The sequence below is a fragment of the Ptychodera flava genome, chromosome 7 (assembly GCF_041260155.1).
Source record: "Ptychodera flava strain L36383 chromosome 7, AS_Pfla_20210202, whole genome shotgun sequence".
In the NCBI taxonomy this organism is placed as follows: domain Eukaryota; kingdom Metazoa; phylum Hemichordata; class Enteropneusta; family Ptychoderidae; genus Ptychodera; species Ptychodera flava.
The window spans coordinates 41,540,172-41,562,818 of NC_091934.1; the positions used below are offsets into that span (position 1 = coordinate 41,540,172).

A 22,647-nucleotide genomic window follows, 5' to 3' on the forward strand; every position below is an offset into this window, starting at 1 on the left:
ACACAATACCTGTACAGGTTGATTTTTTATTGTCTGTTTACCCCGAGGCTGAACGAGTTCTGCCAACTCATTTATCATGTTACGTACAAAATACACCGAAAGGCACTTCTTTAAGCAAGCTGTGCTGAATACAATAGTCCTTCTTGGCGGCAAATAATGCCATGTTCTAAAACTCTGTAAGATTACATGAAGCGTGTCTTTTCAGATGAATGTAATTGTGATGTAACATTCATAAATTCTCTTGCTGTAGAGAAGAGAAGCTTGTACAGTACTTAGAGTACAATGCATAGCGGTATCTTCGGAGTATCTTTAATTTCTTGCTTTAAGTGCCAAAGGAGGTCGCAAAAATGACCATCGTCCTTTGGTACAGACGTTTCAAGTTGATATTTTCAGAAATTGATTATTGATTGACGTTGAATACACACCGAATCTGATTTGAAATTAACACGGTAATTACTTCTAATTAAGGTACAGAATGAAGAAACTCCTCTTTCAATCCTTTTGAGACATTACCTTTCAACAAGTAAATCCTCTTTTGTTCACAGCTTTAGCCTAATATGAAGATAGTGAGGCCCTACACTATTGAGAAAACTAATAATTGGAGCAGAATGATACAGGGGATATCAAGTGAAGCAAGTTCTTTATTCGAAATTTGGATCGATTGAAGATTTGTAAAAGCGACTTAGTTTTAATCAAAACGAGGACCTGTAGACCCCTTTACCACGTTTCTATGGAACCGTATAGCCAAAGGTCACACGAACTATTTCCACAGAGGGGGATGGGAGGGGCGGGGAGGGGGGGGGGGATCAACCGGCTGGATCACGAAATATCCTTGAATATCGAGAGTTTAACCTTTCACACACTTAAATGTCCTTGACCTTCAGAAACATCAGTATGGAATGGAAACAGTTCATTGTTTAGAATTTATGACTTGATAGTTTCGGAAATGCTCGTATTCTTTTCGTCTGTGTTTACATATATATGTGATGAAATGAATTATCCCCCACAGGGCAATATAAAAGTTTCTAGACTGACCATTATGACGTCATGAATAGTTGTGGTTGCCGCACAATTGTTTTAAACTTCCTTAAACCATTAAATTCTAATTCGAAGTGGAAGTTTAAGACGGCAACAATGACGTACCGAACCCAGGAAAGACAACTTCCGCCAAGAACCGTCTTTTGTGCAGAATTGACAGAAAACTGAGCGGCGTCGAACTAATAGATAATCCGGCATACGTGTTGGAATGTAGCTATTAAGGTAGGGGACTGTCAGTGGACAGTTTAGTATTAGCGTAGTCACCCACTTTACGTGCCCTGAATTCCAGATAGGAAAGAAATGATATAATGCATGCGTCGTATATCCTTTCTATTAAAAAAAGCTGGTAAACAAACAAAAACCACATTATCCATTCAGTCTCACAATTATAGAAATGTTAATATCAACTTCCAATAAAGAATGAGAAAATTATGCTCTAATATTTTCTATTGTGGTTAGTTCGTTGAACTTATGTCGACGCTTGGTCGGAATTGAGTCAAAAAGTTGTCTCACTATTGAGACCGGAGCACCGTCGCGAACCGCACAATATTAGACACGGGTGTGAAGGGAAGAACGGCAGCGCGCTACCAAGCGCCACACTCATTTTGTGCCTTTTAAGAACGAATGGTATGTCTAGAATGGTCTAATGAGGGTGCTCGTATACGCGAACGCAAACATATGCAGATGGTAGTCTTCTCTATACTCTCTTTCTAATAAATGAATTCTAATAAATGAATTACGTTCCACTCCATTCATTCATTAATGATGATCAGCCGGGGAGGGGGGGGGGGCAGCTTTATTACAGACAAGAAAAGGAAAGTATACAGTACACATTATTCACAGGCGCTCCTTAGCTGGGTAGTCTGCTACGTAGATCGATTTTCGGCTCGATTTATCGATCCCGTAGTCGATATGCCCGCCACTGCGCACGGCCAGTTGACAAATGGGGTGGTGTTTTTTGAGTGATTGTGTTGCACACCTTGTGAGTATTTAGATTGCAGTGGCTGGCATATCGACTACTTGATCGATAAATCGAGCCGAAAATCGATCTACTTAGCAGACTACCCAGCTAAGGAGCGCCTGTGACATTACACCAGGGTGCGGAAGCAAATGGCGGGAGCAAATGAAATGAAATACCCGCGTCACTTGTGCATGCCGTTCAGGAAAAACCAGAGGTAAAAAACCTAAGATAAGGGACTGGTCAGTTTCTTCGGCCGGGGGCCGGGGGGGGGGGGGCGGTGGATTATTTTTTGCCGACGCGTCAAAAAGTGGCTGACCCCCCTATTCCAAATTTTGAAAACAGGGTGACCCCCCCATTCCAAATTTCTAAAACAGGGTGACCCCCCCCCCCGGCGCGACAAAGGTAAAACAAAAGATGGACATAAATTATATATATATATATATATATATATATATATATATATATATATATATTATATATATATATATATTATATATATATATATATAGATAGATAGATAGATAGATATATATATATTATATTTTACATTTTACATATATTTATATTTTAAATAGTCATTCTATGTTTTAGTGAAATTGTTGACATGTCAGTTGTAAGATAGGAATTTCAAAGTGTCAATCTCAAAGTTTATATACAGTACATTTTGAATGAGCTGTATTTTGAATGAGCTGTGAATGTATTTCACACTTTCTCTGCTTAACCAGATGTCCTGAACTGTTGTACAGAAATGGATGTCAATCATTAATATCAAAGAGGAAAAAGCAGTAAATCAAAACTTTGATGGGTGTTAAGACTTGCCAACCATCCAATTAAATCTACTGAGGAGCCATAGAGAGCTTTTTTAGCCAAATCTGATGTGTACAGTGTCTGAGAGGACCTTTTCTTGTGTAACATTGAAACCATAAAAGCACAGCTAATAATGACAAAACTGCCTTTTTAACTGTTATTTTGTTCATAAAAAGCATCTTTCTACAGAAACCTATGAAACAAAGGAAAATAATGGCATCAATGAGAAGGAAAGATATCTTGTCATTTTTCTATCTCTAAAATAAGTCACTGTATCAAATATATATTGTGAAATATTTGTGCATGTTGCTTTCTCATACTGAATTCTCACAGAGAGAACAGAAAAGTATCAGGAATTTGTCATCCTTTTCATATGAAATGCAGATTTCATAATGGTACACTTTCACTTAGCAAACATCAAGATATCTCTGAAAGTATGGCGCCCGAAGGGCGCGCCAAAAAATATGAAACATCCTGATATCTCTGATATATATGCCTTGTATATTAAAGTCATGCACCTGAAGGGCATGCTGAAAGATGTATGATATATTAAAGTAATGAGCTTGAAGAGCACGCTGAAAATATTGAACATACAGATATCTCTGATGTATATGCTTGATATGTTAAAGTTGGGCGGGCTGAAAAATATGACTGATTATTAAAGTTACGCGCCCGAAGGGCGCGCCGAAAAATACTACTGAATGATGAATTTTGTGGCTGACACTAGCATTTTAGGCAATGATGAGCCTGTGTCAAAATTCAAAAACACACTGACCCCCCCTATTGGGCATTTCAAAAACATGGTGACCCCCCCTATCACCAAAGTCAAAAACAGGGTGACCCCCCCCTGAATCCAACGGCCCCCCCCAGGCTGAAGAAACTGACCAGTCCCTAAGGGAAATTCTCTGGAAACCTGTGTCCGAAAACAATGCATAACACAGGACCACGGGGTGGTGTCGGACTCAACCACTTTTGTTCATTCCCTCAATACGTAAAACAAAAGAGCGTCTTTGTTTTTTGATGATAACTCGGACGAACCAGTCTGTTGGCTGCTAAAGTGTCTGGCTAGACTGATTATCTACTTCTAACTTCCCACTTACAGCTCCGTAGCCCCGGCCACGCATTATAGATCAATGCCATGTGTCAAATTCACGTATAAACGCGAAGCACGGTCACTTCACAAAATGTGGAGGGACCGTGCGCGAAGACATCAATTTCTCTCTATACTATCGAACCGCAAGAAATTATAAATTAGACACGGGTGTTACGGGAAGAGCAGAGCGCGCCACCAAGCGCCACACTCATTTCATGCCTTTTAAAAACGAATGATATGTTTAGAATGGTCTTATGAGGGTGCTCCTAGTATATACGCGAACGCAAACATTTGCAGACATAATACAGAAAGAAGTGTACGGAATACAGTCCTTAATAAAGAAAAGCCTAAATTTCATATCAATAAATTTGTGGGTAAGTGAAAATAATACATGGCAAGTGAATTAAAACAAACGTATTACAAAGAATATTCTACACATAAAGAATTTGGTACATTTCAATGAAAACTAATTTGTTGCATCAGCTTCATTATGAAAATTATCTTCTAACTACATATGATACCGTAGTAGTTTCCCGACAGCCATACTGTGTAAGTACATAAAGACCACGTCATCGCACATCAGCGAGCACGGAACGAGCAAAAATATCCGTTGACCTGCCCACTTGACATAGGAAAGTTTTGATACACAGAAAAAGACCACTTACCTCGGATTATGGCACTTTTTTCAGGGGACGATAGCCAGTTGTTAGAACAGCAAAAAACTGAAATCTGTACATCGTAAATAGTGTAGAACAGAGACGTCTGTACACTCAATTTTATCGATCTGAACTGAGCTGCCTAAATCCTGGTTAAATAAAGGGAGATGCTAATTTGAATATTAAGCTCAACACCTGCAGGCCTGATGCACTGTGGAGAATGCACACGTGAAACATGAAAAAGGGAACTTGCACGCAGATAGATAGCAGACAAATCAACTATGAAGGTTGTATTCTTTGAATGAATTTAACTTTCAATGCTAAAACATAAAGATAACATTTCGACCTCCTCGACGTATAGAACTGTGGCTGAACGAAAAGTGATGCCGAAATCAAATCAGTTTTCTGAAAATGTTTGATTAGAAATGGCATCGAGTCAAAGGTCAAATTGGCCAAAAGAATCTCCATCTCACCAGAATGCAATTCAAAATTTCTTTATTGAGTTGTTTAAATAAACAAGAATTGTAAGACAATGAATGAATTAAATCGAAATTCGGAAATATTCGATAGACGCCTAATTACAGGGAGGCCAAAAAGTCTACGTGAAAGGGACTCGCGAATGGGAAATACCATTTAATGGCCAAGATGAGACCCTTGAACCCATCGAATTTGATATATATATATATATATATATATATATATATATATATATATATATATATATAGCGCCGAAAACGGAAATGGCAGGAAATGAAAGTGCCACAAGGTATCTGAAATATATATATATATATATATATATATATATATATATATATATATATATATATTTATATGAATTGAGGTTGAAAACATGTCATTTACTACATATCTTCATGTGTGAAATACCTACTTTTGAATATAAGAAACTCAGTTATTCTCGGTGGGATTAACGGTAATTTTCACTCCTATGATATCTTAGATGAATGATTTGTACTTTATTTGTAAGATGATGGACAAAGTAGCTGATTTTAGGCTTTAAGACAAAAGGAACACCCTGAACTCATTCCTATGATAGAATTAATTATTTACTGATTTCTTTACATCTTTCACATCCTGTGGCTAATCACTGGGGTCATTCCTTTGTACTTTTATTTCCTTGCTGTACTTATTTACAGTAATGTAAATCGGCTTTCCATGTCCATGTTGGAATAAATTAAACTTAGAAAAAAACACAGAAAAAAATAAAAAAAACAGACTGAGAGAAAACAACTTCGATCACCATCCTCTCTACTCCAGTGTGACCTAAAAAATGTAATAACTCATTCAACCCTTATTTGTCCGTGAGGAAATTTAAGACGAAAACTATTATTGACCTGAGAAAACACGGATCTTGAACGAATGGCCCGGTCAAGCGCTTTTATTAGGCCGCGTTCAAAAAAAGTGGTGGGGGGGGGCTGGAGGAATTCAGGGGGGATTCGAAAATTTTTGGGGTAGTCGAGGGGGGGACTTGAAAGTTTTGCTCTGCCTATAGGGGGGGACCTGAAAATATTTTGACTCCCAACATTTTGATGTCGTCCAATGGTTCTAATGTTAGTAATAATTAAACAAAATCTAGAACCGTTTTGTCATATTTTATGTCTTTAAATCTCAAAAAAGTCTAAAAATGTATGAATGCCATTAAATTTTCGTAAACAAGTTGGCCTTGTAATGGGGCAGGAGCTACAACTGTTGATAATTTTTCAATATTTCTATGCAATGTATCAACACAGTTTCTTGGTGTCTCTCTACAGCATGCTGCTGAAAAACACAATATTCAGTTTGTCAACAAAGCCCGTTTGTCTAAATATTGGTGATAATTGAATGATGCAAATGCACGGTACACGTAGGCTGTGTTGGCAAGCTGAATACTGGATAGCTCAACATTCTGTAGGGAGTAGAACAAGAACACAATTGTATAAACTGAACAAAAATATTGTCAAAATAAAAAGTTAGTACAACTACTGCCCTGCTACTACATACTGGCAGTGACAGTGATACATGTAGCTCTGACTCTGATGTAGTTTAAGAAGAGTTTCGGTCATAGGACACTCAATTGACAGTGAAACATACATCTACTTGTACACAAGATCCAGCCAGAGAGCAACGCATAGAAGACTAGGGGACTAACAGTTACCATGGATATTTGAATTCTGGCATATGAGAAGAATCAAATATTAGAGAAAAAAGATGGGGTCACCATACTTGATCTTATACAAATGTACGATGAAAAGTCAGTTTTTCTAAAATCACTTAAAATCAATATATAAAACCATTCATTTCAAGTTCATGCAGTGAATGAAATTTTCACATCTCATTGTACCAATAACACAAAAGTAAAACTTTGAACAGTAAAGACTCTAATTTAAATGGAAAAATGTGTGACTAAATGGAATCTTTTATTTTTTATCAAATTTGCCATTATTACACCCAAAATTTCTGAGATTAAAACATTAATTTCATGGAATATTTTAACCTTCCAGTATTGTCAATTTTGTAAAACATTTTATAAGTGGCATCTAAGTTGTACATATGTCTTGTACTTTTGAAAAAAAATTCTCGGTAGGTCACTGTGCTCATTTTTTTTCACAATTTGGTTAAACGTAGCTAGGAATACACAAATTTCATACTCTCTCATGATTGTCATTTTGTGTGCTTTTCAGCTGGTGCCATTGAACTGGCCACAGTTGGATAAACTCAAGTCGGCTTAGACTGAGAAATCCAAAAAGTTCACTGATGCATTTAAAATGAATCAATTTAAGAACTTGCCCTAGGTATATGGCTCTACAACCTGCTGATAAGAGGTAGTGTTGAACATTTGCGTGCACAACGACACATTACATGTTTTTTTTACTCTGCGTGCATTCCTAATTAATATGCGGCTATATGGTAATTTGGGGGGGGACTTGAAATTTTTGAGGGATCGAGGGGGGGACTTGAAAATTTTTGAGGGTATTGAGGGGGGGGGATCTGAAAAAAAATAAGATTTCAATCGCGATTCCTCCAGCCCCCCCCCCTCACCATTTTTTTTGAACGCGGCCTAAAATGCGGCACTTCAAGTACATTCCACAGAGAGCCGCATCCGTCACTCCTTATCTGTGAGACGCCCCCATTTCGCTGGTGGTTAATCTCAATATTTCATTCGTTTATTGTCGACCTCTCCTGTTGATGAACAGACGATGCTGTAGTAAGCTTATAGTAAGCGCATGACTTTTATGAAGTAGACACCATCGCTTTTTCTGAAGAACAAGAACGTTTTGCCTCCCAAAGAAAAATTTCGGTCGAATAACAAAACTGTTTTTGTCCATAGAAGGCTTGGATCGAAGCTATGTACAACTTCAAGACATGTCCCAAGGTCTCCGTGCTACTAATGTTATATCCAGTGATGAGAAATACTCGAAATGATAACAAATTCAGTGACCAATGGTCTAGTCGGGCTTGCCAATATTTTCTTAGTGCCAGAGCGTGAGAACCGACTGTTCAAATACGTTCATACGGGAAATTTTATCATTTAATAGGAATAAAATCAAAAGTTGTTATCGTGACAAGTACTTGGCTCACGTCATTGGTACGAAGAGGTTCCGACAGACATAACGATCATGCAGGATTATTTGAAGCCTTTGTATGTGTGTATGGTGTGCAGCTGAGGATGACTTATTTGTTTCACGATTGTAAGATTCTCGAATTAGATGTGATCGTTTTTTAGGGAGTCGTCATTATTTACAGTCGGGGGGGGGGTCGGAGGAATGTGAGGGGGTCACTCAAAAACTGAAAGCTACAAGGGGGTTGCTCAAATTTGTAGAGAGAAAGAAGGGGGTTACTCAAGTTTTGGTGGAAAATGAATTTAAACACCTCTCAGATTGCACCATCTAACAAATCAATTTCTCAAAATTTTCGATGCGAGAGAGGGACACCCCCCATGTCTTTATATTTAACTTTTCTAAGTGGGAGGGGATCAGTCAAAATTTCTGTATTAGAGAGGGGGTTACTCAAATTAATCAGGGTTGGCAGGGGGTAATCGAAATTTCAGTTTCCGATGACATTCCCCGACCCCCACGCCGTAAATAATGACGGCTCCCTTAATATATATTATTTTATTTTAAAAAAACAAATGAAACGTGTAACTTCAAGCAAAAGTTATCATGATTGCATACTTACCAACGAATGATTCCAGGGATCTATAACGCAATCCCGGGGGAGGGTACTCCCATAGAAATGGTGTATGGGGATGTGCCGCCAGAGTAGGTCACTTTTTCAAGAAAAATCCCTAAAACATGGGTCAAATTTCATCAGAGGAAAACCCTTAGCATGGGTCGATAACAAAGCAAATGTCCGATGCTTTAGGAAAACCATAGACCCTCGAGAAAAACCTTCACCTGCAACAGAATAAAGGTGGAAGTTCCCCAGCCTAATAATGTCGAGCAAAATCCTAACAATTGGTCATATTTTGGAATCTACATGGGTAGATGTTTTCAACTTGGGCGGCTCACACTCCGTATGAAAATATCAGGAGTGTAAACCCCGGAACGCAATTTCACAGCAAAGAATGCTATCATTTTTGTGACGAGTACGCTAAACCTTCCCTACCACTGTGACAATGACATATTTGTACGTATGGCTATATACTCGTTTAAGGGTCTATAAGGGTCAATCCATGATTTGTTTATTGAAAATTTATTCTGATTGTGAGTTATTTCAAAAGAATATTGCATGAAATGAAAATTTGAAGTGAAAATGGAAGTTACTCGCAACTGTCCTCCCGCTACAATATGAAAATCCTCCGAGTCCCACCAGTTCTCTCCTCGGGTCGCCTCACTTTCAACCTGGAGAACTAAACACTGGCTCTCTCCTCTTTACAAGAACTCGGACCACTTCCGATACCCCCCTCCATAACATGTCTAATTCCCTCTCCCAGCCACGTTATTTTACCCAGTTCATATCAGCAACTTCAAACGCCGTGTAAAATCGACTTACATTCCCAGTCCGCCTCTTGAATTGTTCAAGTTTCAATGGCAGTTAGGAAACGAAGGAGACTTCCCCGCCCTCCGATCAGAGCAAGAAATGCGCCCCCTCGTCGGCGAATGAACCATTCACCAACACCGTGCACCTTTCTACGCAAACGGCTTGCATGTCAGGTCGGGAAGCAGAAGGTCATGCAACCTTTTAAGCAAAACATTGCACGGAATCCAGAGAGTATCCTTGTACAATTACCCGGATGTATTATTGAGCTATTCAGCAAGGATAAATGTCCCTAGATTTTCCTTTCTATACCGCAAGTCATTTGCTTATCGCAGGAATCGCCACAAAGTTGCACTGAATTGAATTACCGTATATCCATGCCAAAAACACTGCGTTAATGCTCTCTGTCATGGAGATACTAGTATGTCCGTGTTGTCGATCGTTCTTTTGTCTTGCAACATTAACCCGCGCCGTGAGATACTGAATGGTGTTGGAAGAATTATTGTTTCTTGAGGGTGCAAATAAATGGATCCCCACGCACTTGAGAAACAATCGGTGCCAGGCTTTGGACGTCTCAACACGTTCAGTTAGGTAACCAATCGTAAACGACTTTTAGATGTTATTAAAAGTACCAGAGTGAATCCCAGATACAATGACCGGATCAACTTGTAGCATTTTGACAGAAACAAAGCAATAGACTGATAGTATTTGTCCAGTGTGAAAAGTCGACTTTCTCTGGCCTTACATGTAATGGAAACAACCCTGTGTTAATTTCAAGGAGTGCACATACACGAGTTTCGATTTCGTCGAGATCGGGTGAAATACGATTGGTTAATTATTTTTCAATTGATTACCATGCCTTAGTACCCGACGGTAATGGACAAGATCTTCTGAATCATAATTCCTTTTTTTTTTTATGAAATTGCGGACATGAAAATTGATTTTATTTTTTTATTTTATTTATTTATTTTGCACAAAATGATACATAAAACACCACAAAATGAACAAAATTGTGCATGGATTACACAGAAAAGTCTAAAGTTAAGACTTATTTCCACTGTGGTCCATATAGACTCAAGACTAACAAAACAATGAAAAACAATACAAAGTAAGAAATCCGACAACAGAAGGTAAAACCTGAAGCATATCAGGTCAGTTATTAAAATACCATTTCAACTTAGTAACGAACACCATTTGTCAGTATAACGATGTTTACAAGAATCGTTTGTTCACAGGCGAATTAGAGTAAAAGCGAGTAAGTGGAAAGAGCACTCGAATTGTAACTTGGATCTCTACCACGAGAGGAATTGGTTAAGCTGAAAGCATACAAGAGATGAGATTCGGTTTTATGTTAGTTGGCTGCATTTCGTCAAAGTTAGAACAATGATACAAAAACTGATACGGAGAGAAAGACAACCCTGGCCACAACTGACAACACGTGCAAGATTTGTGCGTGTTCATGCATTTTGAATAAAAGTAAAATTCGAAGGGGATAGTGAAATCTTCAGCTGTTCTACAAAGCTTATGTTGCACTTTAATAGACTGAGTGTTTCCATCCCTTACACTGAGAGGGGAGGCAGGGGAGTTTTCTGGAAAATCAAATTTCTTCTTTTCAGACGCCCGTTAAAAAACCTCCCTGCATACCTTTTCCTATACTAGAAAAAACACCAATTTCTCTCCCAACATACAAAAATCCCTACGTGTTTAATAAAAAAATAAAACCGAACAGCACTTATTCTTATTCCAAAGAGCAGATACGCAGTCCAGTGTATTCATCGACCATAGTGTGCATCGCTTCGGACACAGGTTCTGCCATTATGACATCGCTTTCTCCAATAAAGTAGACATATTACTCTGAAACGTGCCTTTTCCAATCCATCAAATCCCTACTCTGCCCCTTTGCTACATGTTTATGCACTCGCCATCGACAAACCCAAGAAATCACGCTCTACCAGGCCAAGGCTTGGAGATTAGCGGCCTTTGCCTGCTGATACGGGGAAAGGCCCCGCAAACAAATCGCTTTAAACACATAGCTTGCACCAAGAAAGATACTAGCTAACATTGAATTTTATGAGTACCATGTACCAAATATCATATTTTAATCGGCCTCATCCATATCACTCCAGCGTGAAACCGTGAATATATTTATCCGTTGTTACGTGTCATATTGTAAAAACAGTACTTTATGACTATTTCAAGCAAAATTATGGTGAGCTCACTTGGTACATCCTCATGAAAAATTAACCACAGAACAATCAATCTTCCGAATTTGTAAACTACTTGATGGGAGTTTTAATGTCATTTAAACGGAACCAAGCAATAACTGTTTGATCGAAATGCTGGTGATCACGACTGTCGGAAAAGTACTGACAGTCTGTAGTCAAATGGTACCAGGACACGGCGCGGCTCTGATATTACATTATGTAACTGGCTACCTTGAGTAAGTCACGGAGAAAAGAGGTCAGACACCCTCGTGTTCTCATTGTGCTTGACAGCCACCAATTTGCATACAACATCGGTATCAGGTCCTGTTGAAAATGACAGTTTAGCATGAAAATGTCTCGAAGTTCATAGGAAACATCTACCTTACACTGTACAATAAGTTCATTATTATTATTATTATTATTATTATTATTATTATTATTATTATTATTATTATTAGACTTTATTTAAAGAGGGTATATAATCTGAGTTACAAAACAAATTGTAATTTACATCAGAGCCCTCTGTGAGCTCGAAAAAAGTACATGCGTATAAATAGCAAATACAATGTACATGTAAATACAGCAAGTGTTCAAAAAAGGATGAGTAACATCTTCATTGCAACAAAAGAAATAAATTAATCTAAATTTGAACCCTCATTTGTAAACTTTGTCATAAGATAATCTCGCAACTTTACTTTGAAAGTGGCTAAAGTTGAGGTATTTCTAATCGCAGGGGGAATTGTATTCCAAGTACTTGCAGCACGAAAGAGAAAGATTTTTGAGCTGTGGTAGTCTTAAATTTTGGAACACACAAATTTCCATGACTGGCATTACGGGTGTTTGATGAAATTCGATGAAAAACGACACTCAAATAAGAGGGTGCGAGGCCATTCAATGATTTGAATGTCAATAATGAGGTGAAATAGATAATACGTAGGTCAATCGGCAACCAGTGCAAGTTAAAAAGATAGTTCGTGAGGGAACACTCATGTCAACCCCTAAATCACTCTTCCAGCCCTCTTCTGGAGTTTGTAAATACGGTGAAGATTTGACTTCGAAGTATTGCCCCAAACAGTGCAACAATAATCAATCAAAGAAAGGAACAGTGCATTGTACACAACCAAAAGAGTACTCGTAGTGGTAAATGGACGTAGCTTGCGAAGGATACCAATTCTGATAGAAAGTTTCTTACACAGGCTATCAACGTGAACATCCCAACTTAAAGTAGAATCAATTGAAACGCCTAAACAGATGTAAGAAGAGACATTAGAGATAATTGTTTCTTGTATTGTGACACAAATAGAGGCCTCAGTGTTAGTAACATGTCTAATTTTAGGGCAAGAAGCAATAACCATACTTTTAGTTTTCTCTGTGTTGACAACCATAGCATTATTAGGACCCACGATGAGACTGGGACAACATTATCGTTCATACGAGAAGTAATTTCATCGACGCTATTACCTGAAACACACAAAGTCTGGTCGTCAGCGAACATATCTAACTCACCCGTGTTAAGGCAAAGGGGAAGGTCGTTGATGAAAATCAAAAAAAGCAGAGGGCCGAGAATAGACCCTTGAGGGACGCCACTAACAATTGGCAAGACCTCAGACTCACATCCAAGATACTGAACAAGCTGAGTTCTGTCTGTCAGGTACGAGCGAAACCAACGGAGGGATGACCCGGAAACACCATAAATAGCAAGTTTATCTATAAGAATATCATGGTCAACCAGATCAAAGGCCTTACGTAGATCCAAAAATAATAAACTATTGAAGAGACCAGAATAAATGTTCGAAAATAAATGAAACGTCAGTTTAATCCGAGCAGTGTGACATGAGTGATGTTCTCTGAAGCCAGATTGGGACTCAACAATCAAATGATTCATATGCAAATAGTTAAAAAGGATAATGTAAACAAGCTTTTCCAGGATTTTAGAAAGGAAGGGCAAAATCGAAATTGGCCTATAGTTGTTCACATCACTTTTCGAACCACCCTTGCGAATGGGAACAACACGGGCACATTTCTAACAAGTAGGGAAGACCCCATTTGTTATTGACATATTAAAAATACTGGTAACACAATCAGCAATACACGGTGCACCAATCTTCAGAAATTTTGAGGAGAGCTCATCAATACCAGGAGACTTCTTTTCATCGAGCAAAGAAAGATGCTTTTTCACAAAGTCAACAGTGACAGGAGGAATTTGGAAGCTTGGTGAAGAGTTACCATGGCACGAGTTAACCCAAGCTTTGGTTATACTGAGATCACGAGTGTTGTCAAAATGCTGACGAAACTTATCAATGATGCTAGTAAAATAAATATTGAAAACCTTGGCGATATCCCCGTGGTTTTTTTAGCCTCTTACCTTTATGGTAGAAAGTTTAAGTCTTAGCGTCTTCAAAATAACCGCTCGTTCGCAATGCCTGGACTTTAGAGAGGTCAATACCATAGAATCAAAATATTCGTAATTTAAGGTAGAATTCACCTCGAGACAGAGATTCTGACTCTCAAATTTTTACAATTCTTTTTCTGATCTACCACTTGTGGGGGTTCATTTTATAGCTTCGAAGAATTAACACAGGGATGGCAACCATTTTGAATTTCAAGTAATCGTTAAATGTCGGATAATTTCATTGAATTTGTTTCTCTATTATCAAAAATTGCACGGTGACCTCAGATTTTCATTCTTACTTTGGTAAGAGTATGGTGGAAACTTTCATTGAGGAAAGTTTGAGCAAATATTCATGTCTCTCACTTTCTAGGCCCGTACTACCTTAACGGCAATTTTTTTTGTGCGCATGCACCAGGCTAAGTGTTTTCTGTTGACAGTGCGGATGTTCAGTGATCAAAAGCAATGCACATGAGACTACTGGAATACATGAATGAAAGGAATGGATGGATAAATGAAATGAGGGAGTATGGGCCTCAAAATGAATGAGTTAAAAATTTGCTTAACTTTCAAGGAAACTTACAACCAGTCTCTTTCCAAAATCAGGAGTCACTGGGCAAATTTGGTACTAGAGAAACAATTATGTGCTTCAAATTCAAAATGGCCGCCATCTCTATTGGAAAAATATTTTTTCGATTTTAAGTAAAATGAGACAATGGAATCATTATTTACCACACAAGCGATAGATAAGAGCAGTATCGTTAAAATTTGAGAATCTTAATATTTGTCCCAGAGGCGCTTTCTGCCTTTAATGGGTGAAGTAATATATATATATATATATATATATATATATATATATATATATATATATACTTCCATAGATATGCGCCAACGCATGGATGATATATATATATATATATATATATATATATATATATATATATATATATATATATATATATATATATATATATATATATATATATATATATATATATGTATAGGATAAAGCCCGAGTACGAGGGCTCTTCTGGTATATAAAGTCCAACCCAACGATAAAATGTCGAGGCCGCAGGCCGAGACATTTATCGTTGGGTTGGACTTTATATATCGGAAGAGCCCGAGTACGAGGGTTTTATCCGACTTAAAAACTATCGCCCCTAACTGATATATTTTCGTTTTCAATGTGTTTACGTCAACCGTCCCCTTTGTCACTGTAAGATGTTTAGGATATGAATTAAAACTTTTATTTGTGAAATAGCCTTTCAATGTAATGGAACATCCTATAAATGCCCTAGGGCACATTATATAAATGCCCTAGGGCAGAGCAGATTTTGTGTTGCAGCTGGTTTCCGCTGTGTTACCAAATTCGATTATTAAAACGTACCAGATGTCTACAGAATATGACATGTTCACTTTTGATTGGACAGTACTTTACTACGGCGCTGTCATTCGTTTCTGGAATTTGGTGACCAAGGCTTTACGAGTAAATAAAACACCCTGAATTGAGCGCTCTGATTGGTCAATCAACAGTAGATAGTTTTTAAATATATATATATATATATATATATATATATATATATATATATATATATATATATATATATATATATAAAGATACATAGATACAATAGTGTACATACATACATACATACATACATACATACATACATACATACATACATACATACATACATACATACATACATACATACATACATACATACATACATAAAAGACAAACCAAAGTGTAAATTTCCTTCTCACTAATACCTCTTTATTTCCTGAGAAAAAACTTATGTCACAGTACCAGCATGTAACGTTTGCTATCTCAAAGTTGTTGTGATAGACAGTTTTTCTGTTCGACACTTCAATGTAAAATATGATCATGATTAACCCGTTTGCTGTTATGTTAAGCGATGGTAAGATTCATGGACATACATTAAATTTTGAATGAGATTGCTCATGGAAGAGGACATCCCTACTAGTTCCGGAAACAGACAGTTTCCATCGTACTTCTGAAGGGGGGACTTTGAGCTATTGCACATGTTGAAAAGAAGATTGACATTTTTTCAAAGTAAAAGGACCGGTGACTACAACTCAGAATGTTCCTGAAATATATATTAAAACGATTCCTCGACGGAAGTTCTACTGAGTGAATGGCAACTATGATCTTGTCTTGCAGTTTTTGTGAATAGTTTTTAGTAGAAAACAATGAGAAGAAACATTATGCATCAGCGACTGGACGCGACGGCCATTCATGGCGTGTCCTTGTTAACCGCGACGGCCACCACGGCCATTTCCACGGCCCTTGCCACGGCCTCGACCTCCTGATGGTTTTGGCCTACGTCCTCCACCGCCTTGTGGCTTGCCCTTTGGTGGTTTACCGCCTGGTCCCATGTCGTCACCCTCTGGTCTTTCTCCGGGTCCCATGTCGTCACCCTCTCCGGGTCCCATGTCGTCTCCCTCTCCGGGTCCCATGTCGTCACCCTCTCCGGGTCCCATGTCGTCACCCTCTCCGGGTCCCATGTCGTCACCCTCTCCGGGTCCCATGTCGTCTCCCTCTCCAGGTCCCATGTCGTCCTCCGGTCTGTCTCCAGGTCTCTCGTCTTCGGGCATTTCGTCATCATCATCATCATCATCATCATCATCATCATCATCATCATCATCATCATCATCACTATCATCATCATCATCATCATCATCATCATCATCATCATCATCATCATCATCATCATCATCATCATCATCATCATCATCATCATCATCATCGTCATCGTCATCGTCATCCATTTCTGGCCTTTCACTTCGCATCCTCTCGTCTTCTTCGCTCAAGTCCACATCGCTCTTCATTGCCATGTCATCGTCGTCACTGGCGATCGACGCCGCGTTGCTGAACACAACTACAGCAGTCAACAGAACTGCAAACGCCAAAGTGAACTTCATGATGTCGAAGTCTGTAACGAAACAGGAGTGTTGAGAATGATTTAAGACGTGTAAAGGTCTATAGCATTCAAATAATAAAAGCTCATCTCTTCGCAGATTTTGTTTTGTTGATTTGTTTGAGTTTTAAAGGCACGTTTCAGTGTAATATGTCTACTTTGGTTGAGAAAGCGATGTCATAATGACAGAGCCTGTGACAGCAGCAATGCACACTACGGTCGACGAATCTACTGTTGAAATACACTGGACTGCGTATCTGCTCTTTGGAATAAGAATAAGTGCTGTGCGGTTTTATTTTTTTTTTATTAAACGTGTATTAAAATTTTCTGATACTGAATGTAGATTCTTGATGTCATTTATTGATGTCAAGAAACAGTTTCTCTCAGAATTCGGACATTTAACATTTGGTTTAGGTTTCCATGATGGCACGGTTGCCTGGCTATGTATTGTGTGTTTTCAGATTGCCGAGGGCACAATCCCACCGCGACAGTGGAAAATCGTCAAAACAGTTTTGATGAGTTTCGTACGGTGAGAGGAAACACGTCAAAGAAACCAAAAACAAAATAACAGCCAAAACTCGAAATTCTACACATTCGTATTCGTCTAATATTAGGTTTATCTTAACAGTAAGGTTAGATCAGGAATTTCAGGAGATTTTCAATTGAATCAAACCTCACAACGTACGGCACCTAGTCACCAAGCGAAGACATCACAGTCGAAACCGCTCGGCAATATGGGCAACATAAATAGACTACTATTACAAGCTGAATTATCCTTACCAATTTATTTCCACCTTTACCACAGCCGTCCACCAGTCTTGAATAAAAATATTGTCGTTGGTTCGCCTTTATATAGTCATCTTCTCCAGTAAACTCAATACTCATATTTGTATATAGGCCCACCTATCTACTTCTGCATTGTAGATTATGTAACACTGCCAGAGAAGTAAAAATAGGTTATATTTCCATTCATCTTAGATCAACGGATGATATGTTTAGGAAAATATCTATTTCCATCAAAATCAAAATACATGTTAGTACATACCTTCATCACACTATCTAAGATGCGGAAGGTGAAATTTCGTGCCAAATTTCTCAAATCTGTTCTGCGTTTGAACAGAATATTGTAACGACCCTCGCGCATCTGATAAACAATTTGTCTGAGAGCTTGCCCTTGAAAATACCGTTTATCTCGTTTGAAAGTAGAAAAGCAGATTCTACGAAATTAATCATGTCAGAAAGAACAATGTAGCGTTTTCTTTCGTTAAAGCTCTACCAAGGCTCTTTGGTGTTTCCCCGTCCACCTAGGGGGTCTATTTCGGTGCCTGGTGGTGAGCCGCGGCGGTGGATGGCACGGCTTCACATCACAATAGAGTTTTATTGATTTTTGTGGAACGTCGCCGCCACCTTCTGATATCACCTTCCCTTTTCAACTTTTGTAATTATTTGTTTTTTGGTCTCTTTGTCTCCATGTGACGGCCGTAAAATCGACACATTAAACAATTACGTCATTACCAATGCACTGGTATTTACCAGGCACGCTATGAAACGTTTCTGCGATACTTTGCGAGCTGTAGAAATAGTTTAGTCGAAGATTCAACTTAGTGTACCGCAACGAAGCCGAAAAAAATTGCAAAGAAAACGTGTCTTTCATATTCGTCTCAACAATTGATTGGAAAAAAAAATCGTAGCAGTAATTATGTCTACAAAAATCAAGAATGTCCAAGAATTCATGGTGACTTAGCAACCAACTGGTATTACAGAAGTTCTATGGCACAAGATTTCAGGTTTTACGTATTTGGGTTGTTTTTGCACTCCTATGTTGAATCAAAGTAGCATTTGATTGGTTTAGGTTTAATCTCCTGATTCTCACTTAAAGCTCACCTATAGAGGTACGCTATACAACATTAGGCAGTAACTAAAACATATTTCGTATTTTCATCCGCACAGTGGCATTTAAAATATCAAATGGTCGCCGAATACTGTGTTGTTTGAAAGGAAATTTAACAGATTCGATGAAAGGTAGAGCAGAGTTGTTAAAAGTTTGTATTCTAAAAAGTGTCATTGTGCTTTTGAATGCATGAGGTGATTCAGTGTACTGGGATCAACTCTTTTCACTTTCAGACTTTTTCTAATTAACTTTCACTTCTGTACGAGAAATCATTGCTGCAATGTCAGAAATCATTGGTAGAATTTCAGAAAGAAAAGCTGAAAGTTTGTGAAACATACATTTGTACTTGCGTTTCGTTACCTTAATAATTTCATTTCTGATCCATGACGTCATGTTTTAAGCTGACATAAAAACAACTGATCCCTGACCTCGATTAAGAGCGCCTTTAGTCAACGATAAATCCAAGCTACTACAATGTAATTCAAAACATTACCGTTGACAGAAACACGCTACCTAAGAGTGTCATACAAGTCTCAGGGGGTCGGCCATGTTTTCAATATGGCAGATTTCTGCAGGTAAACACATAAGATTACAGAAAAACATGTGAAGTTATAGATTATAAAGGAATTTAATGCCAGAAATGCTTAAAAAGATAAATAAATGAATGAGTTTGGCCAGTTTCCCGAACAAATAGAACTTTTTGCGCTGCGTACCTTCATGGTTGCGGCGACCAATAAAGTTACTTAGGCCTACTGGTCCTCTCATTTTCATACGTGAGTATGCCTGCATTCCCCGCCACGAAGTAAGTTACCTTCAAAAATTGGAATATAAAGGTAAGAGACAACCGCACAGAGACATGTTTATTTGTTGCTGTCAGTTCAGAAATACGAACATTTATTTTTCGCTGACCCCATCAGAGGTTGCAACTGTGCGAATCATGAGGCGTTGAGACAATTTGCAAAACAGAAATAAATAAATAAATAAATAAATAAAAAATCAATAAATCAATGAATGATTAATTATTTTTGTTCTATTATAATTTACTTTTCCTGGTAAATGACTGAAAAAACCGAATGAAACCAGGCCTACGGAAATGTTTTGATAGATATTTAGGTTTTCAAAGGGATATATCGAGCAAATTTTTACTCCAAAATATAAAGTATGATACTTCTTGGTTTGTTAAAAAGTAAGCATCTTCTTCATTTCACTCCCCGTAGTCTTGCAAAGGTAACAAGCCAACCTGCACAAAACCGAAGACCACGACACCTAAAGTTTTTTTCATGTGCATAATTCTATTTGTCCATCAGCATCTTGTAATTATCTCGAATAAGGCATGCAGAGTTTTCAAATCCCTCAATTTTTTTTTTCATTTACGTGATAATGCAATTTCCTCCTCTGCCGCCTCCTCTTCCTCTATTTCCACCACGCTGTCTATACCTCTGTAGTTGGCGATGACCAAGTGGAGGTCGTAGTCTGCCAGGTCCTGCACTACTCTGGACAAGCTGACCTTCACCCACTGGCGGCTCATCCCAAGTGCTATCATCTCCATCCACCGGTTTCTCTGGTTCGTGATGCCCGTCGTCACCTTCGTCACCTGTCGACTGTCGATCATCGTCCGCAGCTCTGCCGTTCACTTTCATTGGTCCGTCACCGCTCGGCACATTGGAACCGGAACCATGGCCGTTGTCGTTTTTTCATCCATTCATCGACGACCAAGGGTCAAATTTTCCCAAAGAAAGCGATTATAGTCCTTACCAACTGCCATGCCTTGAGAGAAGGCAACCTCTTGCGCCAAGAAAAGTATTATACATAGCAAGATCTTCATGGTCCCAATATTTGCAAGAAAAAATGTGCAAAAAGTGATATCCGAAAAATGAATTTTGAAATAAATTTTGGTTGTTTAGCTGACAGCTTGTCGTGACAGAATGTTCACTCCACAGAACCCAGCGGTGACTTTCTGTCAATTAAAATGTAGCCTTTTCTACAAAAGTCTTCTCAGTGACACTGTTTTATATCGCATTACGTTTACATCGCATGACAAATATGCGTGACTACAGGTGTATTGAGTGGTTCATGCCGAACGCCTGATGGCGTATTTCATTCCGCTTGTCGGTTTCCTTCTGAGCTGCGCCACTGTCCCATGTGTGGAGGGACTGTGGCTTCGCCTATATTCCATGTTCACAAGCGCTCACCTCATTCTGCCGGGCAAGTACTGCCGCTATATTACAAACTTATTATCGCAATTAAGATTAAAATCCTGCACGCAATCGGCCGAAATAATGATATTGTTTGGTAGGGTACCGCTTTCAAAATATTGACACTATTTGGGTAAGAAAAATGTTCAGTTTTGATATCGATAAAATTGCACGAGGCTGTAGGCTATAAACTGTGCTCTCATTTCATGAAATCGTGAATGGGCAGTCGCACACATTTCAGAATACACTTTTACATCGACCGTGCACGACGAAGTCCTCACATATTGATATGCAAGTGAAAAAAGGGTGGGTTTAAAACATCAGTTTGAATAAGTCTTCTCGTTTGAAGTAGGAATCAATCAAATTCGTTGATGTTTTTTTTCTTCAAAAGAGCTAATGTTTGGTTTTAAGAGTGGTTGCTATTTAATTATAGGAAGTGATTCCGTAATGAATGGGGGATTGGGAGATATGCAGTGTGTACATAACCTCGGGACAAATATGAAACATTTGCAGACCAAATACATCATTATTGGTCTCCTGCTGTTTAGTCCGAACGCTCACAGGGATGACACAAAGTAAACATGCTTACGTCACACGTTTGTCTGTCTACTGGCAAAGCGAGAGCAGAATTCTAGCGAATCTGTACAATCATAGAACATTTTTGCTGTCGACAGACCTAAATATACCACTTCGATGACGCGTTAATGTTGCCAGTTTCAAGAACATTGTCTACCTGTGGCACTTCGCCTTGCTCCTCCTGAATTGTTTTGCCAAATTAAATATTTATTCCATAATATTTTAATTAGAAATTATCATCTACCATGAATTTAAAGCAGGACAGCTGGAATTTGAGACGAATTGGCCTGTTTTCCCATCGATTCTTTGCTCAGTTTGATCACTTGCTTTATATTTATACTATATTTTATCGTCACACTCATAATTTAGTCCATAGATACGTAATGTACTCGAAGGAGTTAATCGTAATTATCTAAAATGGATAAATCAGTCACGTAGAAGATTATGGCACCTACTCACCAAAAATTTCTTCCTCTATGATATTGGGTTGCTTACATATGGCCAGATATTTTTTTGTGCGCTGAATATTTGCTATTTGTAAATTAAGATCACTCAGGATATATATTAAACCACTTGTGCGCTATGTATTGAATAGATGTAGCAATAATTATCAAAGGGACAAGATACATGAATATCAGGCAAAAATCGTGATGAAGATAGTTCGCACCTCGAAATTAAAAGAATAGAACTTTTGTCGAAACTTTCCTCATTGAAACTGTAAACGATTTCCTTACGAAATCAAGAAAAAACTCAGGGGGTTACCATGCAAAATTTGGTACTAGAGAGACGAATGACCAACATTCACAGTACCGACACGCGAAATGAAAACTGTGCGACATTCCTATATTCACACTTTGGGGAAAATAGCGTTTTCGATTTTCACAAAGATGAGCAGGCGAAAACTATATTTACATCATTAGC

The 22,647-nt window shown here is 38.3% G+C and overlaps 1 protein-coding gene across 1 annotated transcript; it reads right to left on the reverse strand.

The window, feature by feature from the left end:
* Positions 1-15,877: 15,877 nt before the first annotated feature.
* On the reverse strand, positions 15,878-17,931 carry LOC139137573 (uncharacterized). The gene is made up of 2 exons (XM_070705750.1): positions 17,845-17,931; positions 15,878-17,079 (listed from the first exon to the last, which is right to left on the reverse strand). Exon 2 carries the CDS (start codon positions 17,066-17,068, stop codon positions 16,397-16,399), a length of 672 nt encoding a protein of 223 aa, XP_070561851.1. The 5' UTR covers positions 17,069-17,079; positions 17,845-17,931; the 3' UTR covers positions 15,878-16,396.
* Between the last annotated feature and the right edge of the window lie 4,716 nt (positions 17,932-22,647).